Genomic DNA, 13,456 nt, shown 5'->3' on the forward strand with positions numbered 1-13,456 from the left:
GTGACAGACAATTGCTTGGAGCCTTCCTTGATCTTTGGAGTCCTGGCTTCTGAGACAACTCTTCCCAGCTCAGTTCAGCACCTAACCACAGGTGAGTGCTGGGGACTTCTGGCTTGCCCCTCCCCTCCCAATAGAAGGAAAATTTTAATGCCTCCAGGTCTTCCTAGGTAGTCACTGATCTAGCTCCTCAAAAAAGAAGGCTAGGAGTGGCCTTAGTGACTAAGCAGTCCAGCTCCCTAAAGGGGCAACTAAGGCCAAGGGAAGGGCAGGACTTGCTGAATGTCCCACAGCTAGTATCAGAACTCTAGATCCAGATGGACCCCTTTCAGGCTCCAGGACCCAGACTCCAGCTTTATCCCCCAAAGGCTCTCTAAATGCCTGGGCCTTCCCCATCGGAGTCACCTGGTTATGTGGAATAAGAACACAGTTTACCTAAGCTGGGTGCATATATAGCCTCTCCTCAGGTTGTGTGATGAGGAGGGCTTCTCCCTGGGTGGTCAGGGTGAATGGAGGGGGCAGGTTGTGTTCTTACCAGCTGTACCTGCCTTATCTAAAAGCTACCCCTGGCTGGCTGTACCCTCCCAAGGCATGGCTTGTCAGAGCCAAGATGTGCTGACTTGGACAAGAGATCTGAGCAAGAGTCCCAGGCACTGCCCAGAGGCCTTCCCTATCCCGTTGACTGTCTTCTCTGGCGTCTGTTGGGGAGCAGTCAGTGTGAGAGACTGTCAGCTTCAGGGAGCTTGACCACCAGTCCTTGGTAACTCACTCGTCATGTATCTCTTGGGCTCCTACCATCTTACTAAGTATGGCTAGAGGTCCTTGGGGCACCCAATGTGTGCAAGGGGACACCATGGCATACCAAGGCCTAGCAGTGTTCCCAGTTCACTTAGGGAGCCAGGACTTTTGTATGTGTGCTTTGGGATCCAGCTCCTCCAGGAAGCCTCCCTACACAGACAGCTATAGTACTTGAGGTAGGAACCATATAGCCAACCTCCCCATCTTGAATGGCTCTCCAGTAAGCATTGAGCCCAACAAAGACTCTGGCCTAGATTTCTGTGACTGGGACCTTAATCTAACTGGTCTCCAGCTGCTTTTAAATAGAGAGCTGGGGCTGAGAGCCATGTGGCTTAGGCAGTGGTCTTCTTATCCCATGTTCCCTTCCCACCCTATTCGAGGGTCTGGCAGGATACCCTAGACCCTGGAGTTGAGCAGGATAGAACTGAGGGCTCTGGGAACACTCTTCAAAGGGAGGTAGCTATGACAGGAGCTGAAAATCTCCCAGGGAACTTTGCTAAGAGGTCTGAATCCTAGCTCAGTCACTGGTTGCTGGGTAACTTTAGCCAAATCAGTGCACCCTCTGAAGACCAATTTCCCCAAATGTGAAATGAGGCTAAAGGAGTGGATGATGCCTAGTTCTCCCAATAGCAGTGTTTCTCTAAGTGTGGTGAGTATTACTCAAGGGCATTTAGGTGATGCATATCAATTATGTGTTTATTTTAACATATATTCGGGGGAAAAATCAAACCTGTACTTTCACACAGATATGATTGTTTGGGATGATGGTAAGTGGGTAGATTTAAAGTTGATTTTTTAAAAATGTGAAGAAAATAATAGTGCAGGTGTATATGGAAATCACAGAGTGACGTGGGAAAGCGCTATTTTAAACTGGTGCACAAATAAGAGAGGGTGTTCTGGAATTAAATAATTTGTGTTGGACATGTGGATCCAAAACTTCCTGGCTATGTGACCTTGAGCAAGTTACTTACCTTCTCTGAGCCTTACCTCAGCTTACCTCATAGGCTGTGGCCAGGACTGAATGAAGAATATGGAAATTCTTGGCACACAGTGGCAGCTCAATAGCTTCTCCCACCTCCTCCTCCCCTTCATGCTCTGTGAGCAGTTCTAGATAAGGTTTTCTCTTAATCAGCATGCTGATACTTTAGGACATGGGTTCCTCCTATGCCCCTATGTGATGTCTTGATCTTTCCCTCCTGCCCACCTTTCAGTGGCCACCTTGCCATCTCTACGCTGATCATGCTTTCTGTATTTGGACTCTCCATCCCCATCTCGGCCACAGAACTTCTTCTGGCCTCCACCACCTTCTGCCTAGTATTCTGGATGTTCAGAGCCTGGAGGCCTGGGGTCCCCAAAGGCTTGAAGAGTCCTCCAGGGCCCTGGGGCTGGCCCCTGCTTGGACACATGCTGACCTTGGGGAAGAACCCACACCTGGCGCTGTCACGACTGAGCCAGCATTATGGGGACGTGCTAGAGATCCGCATTGGCTGCACACCTGTGCTGGTGCTCAGTGGCCTGGACACCATCCGGCAGGCTCTGGTGCGGCAGGGCGATGATTTCAAGGGCCGGCCTGACCTCTACAGCTTCACCTTCATCTCTGGTGGACAGAGCATGACCTTTAACCCAGACTCTGGACCGGTGTGGGCTGCCCGCCGGCGTCTGGCCCAAAATGCACTGAAGAGTTTCTCTGTTGCTTCAGACCCGACTTCCTCATCTTCTTGCTACTTGGAGGAGCATGTCAGCAAGGAGGCTGAGGTCCTCATCAGCAAGTTCCAGGAGCTAATGGCAAGGGTTGGACACTTTGACCCCTACAGGTATGTAGTGGTGTCAGTGGCCAACGTCATATGTGCCATGTGCTTTGGTCAGCGCTATGACCATGATGATCAAGAGCTACTTAGTATAGTCAACCTGAGTAATGAGTTCGGGGAGGTGGCTGCTTCCGGAAACCCGGTTGACTTCCTCCCTATCCTCCGTTACCTGCCCAACTCTGCCCTGAGTATCTTCAAGGACGTGAATAAGAAGTTCTACATCTTCATGCAAAAGATGGTTAAGGAACACTATAAAACGTTTGAGAAGGTACAGACTCGGGAGAGGCAGGTGGGTGGTGAGGAGCAGGTAGGGTCAGGGGTCAGGTGGTCAGTGATAACTGGAGCAGCATGGGGTTTGGCAGACTCTCAGGGGCCTTCACCCTGGAATTTTGAAGTTAGTAATGGACAGGACTCCATCCATGGAGGGGAATAGAACGTTTTCTTGACCAGTCCTTTTATCCTTCTAACAGACAGCAATATTTACTGAATAGCCAGTCCATGCTGTACCTTAGACCAGTTATAGGGACTAGGAAGAATTAAAAAGTTAGTCTCCTGGCCTCATGGGAGAGAAAAGGGTAAAGAGACCTGGCCGGTGTGGTTCAGTGGTTGACCGTTGACCTATGAACCAGGAAGTCATGGTTCGATTCCCGGTGAGGGCACATGACCAAGTTGTGGGTTTGATCCCCTGTGGGGGGGTGTACAGGAGGCAGCCAATCAATGGTTCTCTCTCATCACTGATGTTTCTATCTCTCCCTTTCCCTTCCTCTCTGAAATCAATAGATATATACAAGGGTAAAGAGCACATCCAGATGATAATGGTATCAGACTCTGTCTGTCAGATTTCCCTTGAGTTGGGGCAGGGGAGAGCCTTGGTCAGGCAGAGAGAAGCTGGGATGGCAGCCTTGGGTGTGTGAGTGGGGGTGTCATCTCTTGAACAAAGATACTAGGGATGGTAAGAGACTAGATCTGGATGGAGAGGTAGGTCTGGGTTTGGGATCTTGCTCACCCGTGGGCCTTCTGTACTCAGGGCCACATCCGAGACATCACAGACAGCCTGATCAAACATTGTCAGGACAAGAAGCTGGATGAGAACGCCAATATCCAGCTGTCAGATGAGAAGATCGTTAGTGTCGTCTTGGACCTCTTTGGAGCTGGTATGAGCTACCCCATTTGCCTTTCCTATACTCAACTGCCCCACCCCATCAACCACCAAGCTTCTCCCTCTGTTCTTTTTTGGCCAGGGTTTGACACAGTCACAACTGCCATCTCTTGGAGCCTCATGTACCTGGTGACAAGCCCCGGTGTGCAGAAAAAGATCCAGGAGGAGCTCGGTAGGTGGTGACCTCCTTCAAAGTGCTCAATGCAGGGGACCCAGCCGTGGTATGGGAGGCACCTTCATCTGTCTGGTCCTTTGTGCCCTGCAGACACAGTGATTGGGAGGGTGCGGCAGCCACGGCTCTCTGACAGACCGCAGCTGCCCTATCTGGAGGCCTTCATCCTGGAGACCTTCCGACACTCTTCCTTCGTCCCCTTCACCATCCCCCACAGGTGAGGCCTCATGGAACTACTTCTATCTGATACTGGGCCTTACTTCAGTCTATGCACTTGATCAGGGCTGGTGGGAGGGACATGGTATGGGGGGTAGAGGGATCTCATTGTGGCCCTGAGCTTAACTGAGCTTCTTCCCTCCCCAGTACTACCAGAGACACAAATTTGAGTGGCTTTTACATCCCCAAGGGGCGTTGTGTCTTTGTGAATCAGTGGCAGATCAACCATGACCAGTAAGTTGAAACTCCACCCTCGTCTGAGTTTCAGACCCTGCTGTCCCTGGCCATTTGCCTATCCCCTACTCTTGTGGGCTGGGGTGCAACCTCCTGCTTCTGAGCTGCTTCTTCAGTTACTCGCTCTGATTACAGGAAACTGTGGGATGACCCATCTGAGTTCCGACCAGAACGTTTTCTCGCCCCAAATGGCACTATCAACAAGGCACTGAGTGAGCAGGTGATTCTCTTTGGCCTCGGCAAGCGGAAGTGCATTGGTGAAAACATTGCCCGCTTCGAGATCTTTCTCTTCCTGGCCATCATGCTGCAGCAGGTAGAATTCAGCATACCACCAGGCGTGAAGGTGGACATGACCCCCATCTATGGGCTGACCATGAAGCATGCCCACTGCGAGCACTTCCAGGTGCATGTTCGCTCTTAGGCGGCTGAGAGCCCTGCAGAGCCTTGTACCTGTAAAAGCTACTCAGGCTTGTGTCTCTGGTGGTACTGGGGATGGAGGTAAAGTCAAGCACAGGGCCACAATGAGACCCCCTACCTTCCATATCGTGTCCCTTCCACCAGTCCTGGTCAGGTATACCAATTGAAGTAAGGCCCATAACTGTCTCCTTGGCCTGGCTGCCCAGACAGGCCAGGGGGATGGCCCAGGGAGGTCTAAGCTTTGGCTTGAAAACCACAAATATTGGACTGGCTGATATTCTGCTGTGTAGCTGCAGGCAATCCTGAAGGATCATGCCTATACCCGACCCTGGACTTTCCCCCTCTGCATACTAAATGCAGACAGTGGACACTGTAGGAGCTGATGGAACCTTCTGATACAGTGCTTGAGCAAGGAGGTCTGATAGGGTTAGGAGGTTCTCAGCCCTCTGGAGCTCTTTGGAAGTCCCTGGGCCCAGCATCTAGCTGACTTTCTGTGGGGGCTGACTGGCTTGAGAAACATTTAGAATAAGCCACACCAGGGCCTGTCCAATCTCTTTGACAACTGGGAACCATCGAAAGTGAAGGGAAGAGGCAGCCCAGGATACTGGCACAGAGATGGGCTCCCAACTTGAACAAGGCTGAAGAATCTGACCACATGAGTCTGGGACCACATGTGCTTGGGAGGATTCCCTTCCTTTCTGCAGACAGGAACAGTGCTGCCTCCGGCCTTAGGCAGCCTCTGTTCCTATCCAGGAGGAGCTAGGGACTTGGGTCTTAGAAGAGCAAAGAGCAGAGAGAGTCCTATATCGAGGAACCAGGATCAGATCTGGAACTAGGGGGTGGTAATTCAATCACCTTCTATTGGTCTCCTTTCTCTATACCCTGTATTAACATGTCTTTTTAAAATGTTTGTATACAAGGAACTTTTCATTTTAGCCTGCATTGTACTTGTTTGCATTTATTATACAGTATGTAAAAGCTTAAAAACAACTAACTTAATGTGATAGAAAAATTCATATCCACATATCTAGAAATGTGTAGGAAACATCTTCCTGAGCTAAATAAAGATATTATGCAGAAGTGGAGATTTTTGAATCTTGAATTAAACCATTGCTCATCTACATTCCCACCCTGCTCTCAATCTTGTGTCTAGTTTTACTGTAGGAGAAGAAAAGTAGGTGGATAGGAGGTAAAGCCACTCTTCTCAGGCAGCTCACAATCTGGTTGGGGACAGAACACACATTAATTAACAGCATTCTCTGGACCAGGCACTGGGGGGGTATAAAGTGAGTAAAACATGGCCCCTGCCTTCGAGCGCCTCCCAAGTTGCTGACTCATAAACACATTATCCTACTCATTGTGATCAGGCAGATACATATAGGAGGGTGAGGTCCAGAGCCTTGGGGTGAGGGATGGTGGGAAAGATTACTGGGTCTTGGGGACAACTGTGCATAGTCTTCCTTGAAGGTAGTTTCCCTTGGGTAGGTTCTGGTCAGTGTATATATATAGAGAGAGATTCAAAAGTTGTGGTCTATTCCTCACTAGTCATATCTGGCTCAGGTCCTGCAGCCATATTAGAACCCAAGGCTAATCATAGATGGAGAACAAGGCCTTTGGTTGTCAGCTACATAAGCAGACTGTGGCCCAGATTTCTTTTTTTAAATATATTTTTATTGATTTCAGAGAGAAAGGGAGAGGGAGAGAGAGAGACAGAAGCATCAATGATGAGAGAGAATCATCAATCAGCTGCCTCCTGTATGCCTCCTACTGGGGATCGAGCCCACAACCAAGGTACATGCCCTTGACCGAAATCAAACCCGGGACCCTTCAGTCCACAGGCTCTATCCACTGAGCTAGAGATGCCCAATCATTCTTGTACTGATTTATTTTTTTACTTAAAAAATAACTTGTTTCCTGTGCTATAACACAGATGAGCCTGAGAACATCATGCTAAATGAAAGAAACCAGACACAAATGGCCACATATTATATAATTCCAGTTATATGAAATGTCCAGAACATGCAAATTCATAGAGACAGAAAGTACACTAGTGGTTGCCAGAGGCCAGGGGATGGAATAAAGGAAGGTACAAGGTTTCTTTTAGGAGTGATGGAAATATCCTGGAGTTATATAATGGTGATGATTGTATAACTTTTTAATGCTATTTTTCAATTACAGTTTACATTCAATATTATTTTGTATTATTTTCAGGTGCACAGCATATACTAAAAACCACTGCGTTATGCAGTTTAAACTAAAACACTAAAAAATGAGTTTGTCAACCTTTTTCCTAAAAAAAAAGTGAGAAAGGAATGGGGATAGTATATACACAATTTATGTAAGTTCTCAATAATCATAGTAATAATATTAGTATTTCTATTTTGAGACTATATAGTAATTTAGGGTAAAATAAAAGAGCAATTAATAATGAGAATATTCTAATTCATAATCCCCCTGTATCCTTGAGAACCAGGATTTTTGGTATGGAAAAAAAGAGGTACAGATATAATATAGAAAAGGTTAAGTTAAAAGATATATATGTTGCCCGGCTGGTGTGGCTCAGTGGTTGAGAGTTGACCTATGAACAAGGAGGTCACAGTTCAAGTCCAAGTGCGTGCTGAAGGCAGCCAATCAATAATTCTCTCTCATCATTAATGTTTCTATCTCTCTCTCCCCCTCCCTTTCTCTCTGAAATCAATAAAAAATATTTTTTAAAAAGCATAAAAGGTATATATATAATGTATATATGTTTCTAAGTGTTAGAAACAATGGCCAACTCATAGCAACGAGCATTCCTAATGCCTAGATTACCATCCAGGGTTTCTTGGAGAAACACTGGTTACAGATATGGGGTAAGAAATGTAAAAGATGAGCTTAAAACAGTTGCACAAACCACAAAGCAAATATGCCACAATATGACCATGAATGGATTAAGCCATTCAGGAGCCTATGGAAAAGGCTCCAACTGGCCATTAGAACTGGCCAAAGATAGAACAATTTGAGTGTCATAAAAATATTTCCACTGATTAAAACCCATCAAATATGTTTGAATCCATGAGCTCATAAAAAATCAGCTGATTACTTTCAGAGGAACCAACCCACTATCTTGAAAAGTGAAAAACCAAGGCAAAAAGCAAGCATTTATTCTACCTTTTCTACATGAAATATACCTACAGATAATTAAAAGTAGATAAAAGCATTAGTTAATAAAAGTATTCCAAATAATAAATTAAAAACAAATAACAGAATTTGAATGTCACTATTTTGCAGCCACCAATAAATTAATGAATCTGGGCCTAGCACTCAACAATTGCTAGCATAAAAACAGAGAAAGCCAGATATGTGGTTCCTGATGAAAGAACCCAACACTACCTACCATATTGCAAGGGATTGAACCAGAGTCCGACCAAGCCTCTGGATCCAGCTGCCAATTGTGAATAAATTCAGAGAATGAAGAAACATGCTGAATGGAAACATAAGTGTACAATCAGTAAAATTCAGACTTCTGAGAACTCTAGTCTAAAGGCCTGGATTCTTTAACAGAATAACTATAAGGAAAAGAAAGGGATGGAGGGAAAACCTGTAGATTAAGCCTTGGTTGTGGTGGCTCAGTGGGTGGTCATCCCGTACACAAAAGGGTGGCAGGTTTGATTCCCAGTCAGGGCACATACCCAGGTTGCAGGTTTGATCCCCAGTTGGGATGCATGCAGAAGGCAACTAACCAATGTTCTCCTCTCCTCCCTCCTCCTCTCCTCTCTCTCCCTTCTTCTGTCTAAAATCAATACAAATAAAGAGAGAGAGACTTAAAAGACATATCAAATGTTAGGAAATTAACAATACACAATTGGTGATAAATCTATAATGAACAAGGAAATCTATACTAATAAAACGGTAATATGCTAATTAGACCAGACATCTTCCAGACATCCTTCTGGACAAAGCCACAGTGGTGGGGGCTGAGGCAGAGGCAGTTAGGGGTGATAAGGCTGGCAGCGGGGAGCAGTTAGGGGGCTATCAGGCTGGCAGCAGGGAGTAGTTAGGGGGTGATCAGGCCGGCAGGGGAGAGCAGTTAGGGGTGATCAGGCAGGCAAGGGAGCCGTTCAGGGCGATCAAAAAGGCAGGCAGAGGCGGTTAGGGGCATCAGGCAGGCAGGCAGAGTGGTTAAGGGTGATCTGGCAGGCAGGCAGGTGAGCGGTTAGGGGCTAGCGGTCCTGGATTGCAAGAGGGATGACCAACTGTCCAAAAACCCGCAGTTGGACATCCCCCAAGGGGTCCCGGATTGGAGAGGGTGCAGGCTGGGCTGAGGGACCCCCCCCCCCCCCTGCATGAATTTTGTGCACCAGGCCTCTAGTTATTACTATAAGAGTCTGGAGAATGGGTACTTTTGTGGGGAGGGAATGGTTACAATTGAAATGGGACATGTGGAGATAAAATTCTATTTCTAAAGCTGGGTGTGGTTACAAGAATGCTTACTTTATAAAATGAATAAAAGAATAAATAACTTGTATTGCTCTTTGCTTTTTTAGAAATATAATTCATACATATTGTCAATGCCCTTCAGCCAAAGACTATGAAGAACACACCTGTAGCCCTAGCCAGTTTGGCTCAATGGATAGAGCATTGGTCTGTGGACTGAAGGGTCCCTGGTTCAATTCTGGTCAGGGGCACATGCCGGGTTGAGGGCTTGATCCCCAGTGTGGGGCGTGCAGGAGGCAGCTGGTCAATGATTCTCTCTCACCGTTGATGTTTCTATCTCTCCCTCTCCTTTCCACTCTGAAATCAATAAAAATATATATATATTTTTAAAAAACAGCCCTCCTGGAGTTTAGGCAAGTATTAATCAAAAGACCAGATAGAGAACCACAGGAAGACTGGCTGAGTGGAAATTCTACAACTAGAAGGAAAGAGAAAACCACACTGAGACTCAGAGGAGGTGTGGAAGTAAAGTGCAGAGGTATGAAGGCGCACATGGAAAGGGCTGGAAACTGAGGACACGGTTGTCTTTTTCAATCAGGAGGGAGTCTCAAGCTCCTGACTGCTCTGAACTCCTGTTCCAGGTGAGTCTCTGGGGACCCAGACTCATACCGGGAGCAACTGGACTGTCTGGCATCGGGCAGAACTCGAGGGCGGCTTTCTCTCAGAGGTGCTTGCAGCGATTACCAGGACACTGAGAAGTGGGGCCTCTTAGGGTAGGACTGAGGAGCAGCCATAGCTGCTTGCTCCACCCTGTTGATCCCCAGAGACCCCGCCCCACCCAAGCTGTGCACAGAGGCTTTTGCATATGAAAGGCCTGGCCCTTTGCAATCTGAAAATTACCTAACAAACTGCAGCTGGGTCAGAGAAACCCAGAACTTCCAAAAGAAGGCCCAAGGCCCCACAGCAGCTTGCATTGCTTCACAGCTGGGCTCCTGCTGGGTAGCCTCAGGCAGAGGCTAAATTAGCACCTCCTTAGAGATCCAAGAGCCAGTGTACCTAGTGGTCAGACTGGGACCATTCAGATTACAACTCCTCAGATCCATAAGGGACACACTCAGGGGGCAGACTCAGTGAGCACCAAAGCCCCACTGAAGCAAGTCTTGCCCCAGAAAGGTGTCTCCAGCACAGAAGTTCTCCCACCATAGACACAGACGATTCTCACAGCCAATTGGCCTGGAGGTCAATTCCTCCCAGTGATACCTACAACAATCAAGGCTTAACTACAAAAAGACTGTGCACAAAGCCCACAAAGGGGTGCACCAAGAGTGTCCACTTCAGGTAATTGGGGAGGCTGAGCCACTGGGCCCTATAGGACACCTAGCACACAAAGCCACTCTATCAACACAGGGAAGCAGCCAAAATGCAGAGACAAAGAAACAGGTCACAAATGACAGAAATGGAGGAAAGCAAACGACTGGATATAGAGTTCAAAACCACACTTTTAAGGTTTTTCAAGAATTCTCTAGAAACCACCAATAAACTTAGTGAGACCCTCAAGAAATCTAGTGAGACCCTCGAGGTTATGAAAAAGGACCAACTAGAAATTAAGCATACACTGACTGAAATAAAGAATATTATACAGAGCTCCAACAGCAGACTAGAAGATCACAAGAATCAAGTCAAAGATTTGAAATACGAAGAAGCAAAAACACCCAACCGGAAAAACAAAAAGAATACAAAAATATGAAGATAGTGTAAGGAGCCTCTGGAACAACTTCAAGCATACCAACATCCGAATTATGGGAGTGCCAGAAGAAGAGAGAGGGCACAAGATATTGAAAACCTATTTGAAGAAATAATGACAGACAACTTCCCCTACCTGGTGAAAGACATAGACTTACAAGTCCAGGAAGCGCAGAGAACCCCAAACAAAAGGAATCCAAAGAGGACCACACCAAGACACATCAGAGTTAAAATGCCAAGAGCAAAAGACAAAGAGAGAATCTTAAAAGCAGCAAGAGAAAAAAAATCAGTTACCTACAAGGGAGTACCCATACGACTGTCAGCTGATTTCTCAACAGAAACTATGCAGGCCAGAAGGGAGTGGCAAGAAATATTCAAAGTGATGAATGCCAAGAACCTACAACCAAGATTACTTTACCCAGCAAAGCTATCATTCAGAATTGAAGGTCAGATAAAGAGCTTCACAGATAAGAGAAAGCTAACGGAGTTCATCACTGCCAAACCAGTATTATATGAAATGCTGAAAGGTATCCTTTAAGAAGAGGAAGAAGAAGAAAAAGGTAAAGATACAAATTATGAACAACAAATACACATCTATCAAGAAGTGAATCTAAAAATCAAGTGAATAAATAATCTGATGAACAGAATAAACTGGTGAATATAATAGAATCAGGGGCATAGAAAGGGAGTGGACTGATTATTCTCGGGGGTGCGGGGAGGGGAAGGAGTGTGGGGGGTGCGGGAAGAGACTGGACAAAAATCGTGCACCTATTAATGAGGACAGTGGGGGGAGTGTGGGTGGAGGGGGGGGACCGGGTGGAGGGAAGCTATGGGGGGAAAAAAGAGGAACAACTGTAATAATCTGAACAATAAAGATTTAATTTTTAAAAATTTCCAAAATATAAAAAAAAGACCATATAAACTAGAAAAAACAACACACACCTGTAGTTAAATAAGTGTGGTTTATTATTCATTGCAGCGAGGAAGAACACACACCACAGGAAACTGTAAGGTATCTCAATAAGAGGATGTTAGAAAAAACTTATAGGATTTAGGCTTTGGTTGAAAGATTTAGGGGAGCATTAGCTCTAGTTGGATGCTGTCAGAAAATGGAGACAATTCTATGATTGAATATTTAGTGGGTATCTCTGTGACCTTGCTTTTACCTGTGCTTAACCAAAACTATGAAGTGGTCTTGTTTTTTTACATTTTTAAAATGTTGGTAAAATATACATGAAATTAACATCTTGACCATTTTTAGTGTACAGTTCAGTGGTATTAAATATATTCACAATATTATGCAATGGTCACTAACATCCATCACTATAGCAGTGAAACTCTATACCCACTAACAATAACTCTTTATTCCCCTCCCCACATAAATTCTGTCTCTATGATAGTGGCTTGATTTTGTTTTATCATGTTCTCAAAATAACCCTGTATGAGAAAAAGAACTGAGAACAAAGTGGCCAATGAGTATCAGGCCAGCTTATAAAAATACTGAGGTCTAGCTGCGAGCATCAAATCAGTTCCAGAGATTAGGATCTGTTCTTTCTCAGTCCTCTTTTTTGGTCGAGTACTAACAAAGGTAGGCCTCAGAACATTCGTCCAGATTTTCATCATTGCCAGGATTTTGCTGACTAAGATCACTCTGCTGATTAAGAAGAGCATACACTTCTGTAATTGACTGTAGCCTATAATTGAACCAGGGTTAATCTTTTCTTCTGTTGCAGGATGTTATTGGGCCATCTGTTGTGACAATGGCTACCCTACCACTACTTAAGATTCTAGACAGGCCATATTGGCCAATTGTAACATAGGAAATTATCAGAATCAAAATGACTATTAGTATTTTGATAGGCCTGGAAGCCAAGGACCTACATTTTTAAAACCCAGGCAATGAAAACATGTTCCAGAATTCATTTGGGCCTATTGTAGGGAGTCAGGTGGCTTTTTATATTTTCCTTGTATTTATTTACATAGGTGCAGCAAGTATATTTGCTATAGCCCAGACTTCCCCTTGCTTGACCAAGAGGAAATCACAGACTGTATGATTGTCTGACAACTTTAGTCAATGAATTTAAACTAGCCTGTTGGGCTTTAGAACAGAAGTGGGATCATATGTTACTCTGGTAGGTCAGAGACAACTTTGAATCTTTTCTAGTTGTGCTATTCCCACTGTGAGAATTGTAGCTGCAGAGTACCCATGAAGATGGAATCAGTTATCCTTCATGGAAGTTCTCATGAATAATTTGTGTTTGCCTCATTTTGGAGGCTTCTGAGTGTCTTTTTAAGGAAGCATGATATACTTTAGTGTCTGCAAAAAGAAACACTTATATATGGCTGTGGAAATGTAAAATGATATCGATGCTTTGGAAAACAGCTCCTCAAAAGTTTAAATATAGAGTTACCATGTGACCTAGAAATTCTACTCTTCGATATATAACCAAGAGAATTAAAACATATGTCTACACGAAAACTTGCTCATAAATGCTC

General features: G+C 45.3%; 1 protein-coding gene across 2 annotated transcripts; it reads left to right on the forward strand.

Moving 5' to 3' along the window:
* On the forward strand, window positions 1-5,881 carry CYP1A1 (cytochrome P450 family 1 subfamily A member 1). Of its 2 annotated transcripts, none has more exons than XM_070430288.1 (7): window positions 1-91; window positions 2,007-2,892; window positions 3,631-3,757; window positions 3,845-3,934; window positions 4,028-4,151; window positions 4,298-4,384; window positions 4,520-5,881. In XM_070430288.1, the coding sequence occupies exons 2-7, from the start codon at window positions 2,035-2,037 to the stop codon at window positions 4,803-4,805; spliced, it is 1,572 nt and encodes a 523-aa protein (XP_070286389.1). In that variant the 5' UTR covers window positions 1-91; window positions 2,007-2,034; the 3' UTR covers window positions 4,806-5,881. The 2 variants fall into 2 exon arrangements, with proteins under 2 accessions (XP_070286389.1, XP_070286399.1); XM_070430298.1 differs by having other exon boundaries at window positions 2,007-2,871.
* Window positions 5,882-13,456: the final 7,575 nt, after the last annotated feature.

This window comes from Myotis yumanensis, unplaced genomic scaffold, assembly GCF_028538775.1.
Source record: "Myotis yumanensis isolate MYYU_CA2020_CCGP unplaced genomic scaffold, mMyoYum1.0.hap1 SCAF_1, whole genome shotgun sequence".
Lineage (NCBI taxonomy): Eukaryota > Metazoa > Chordata > Mammalia > Chiroptera > Vespertilionidae > Myotis > Myotis yumanensis.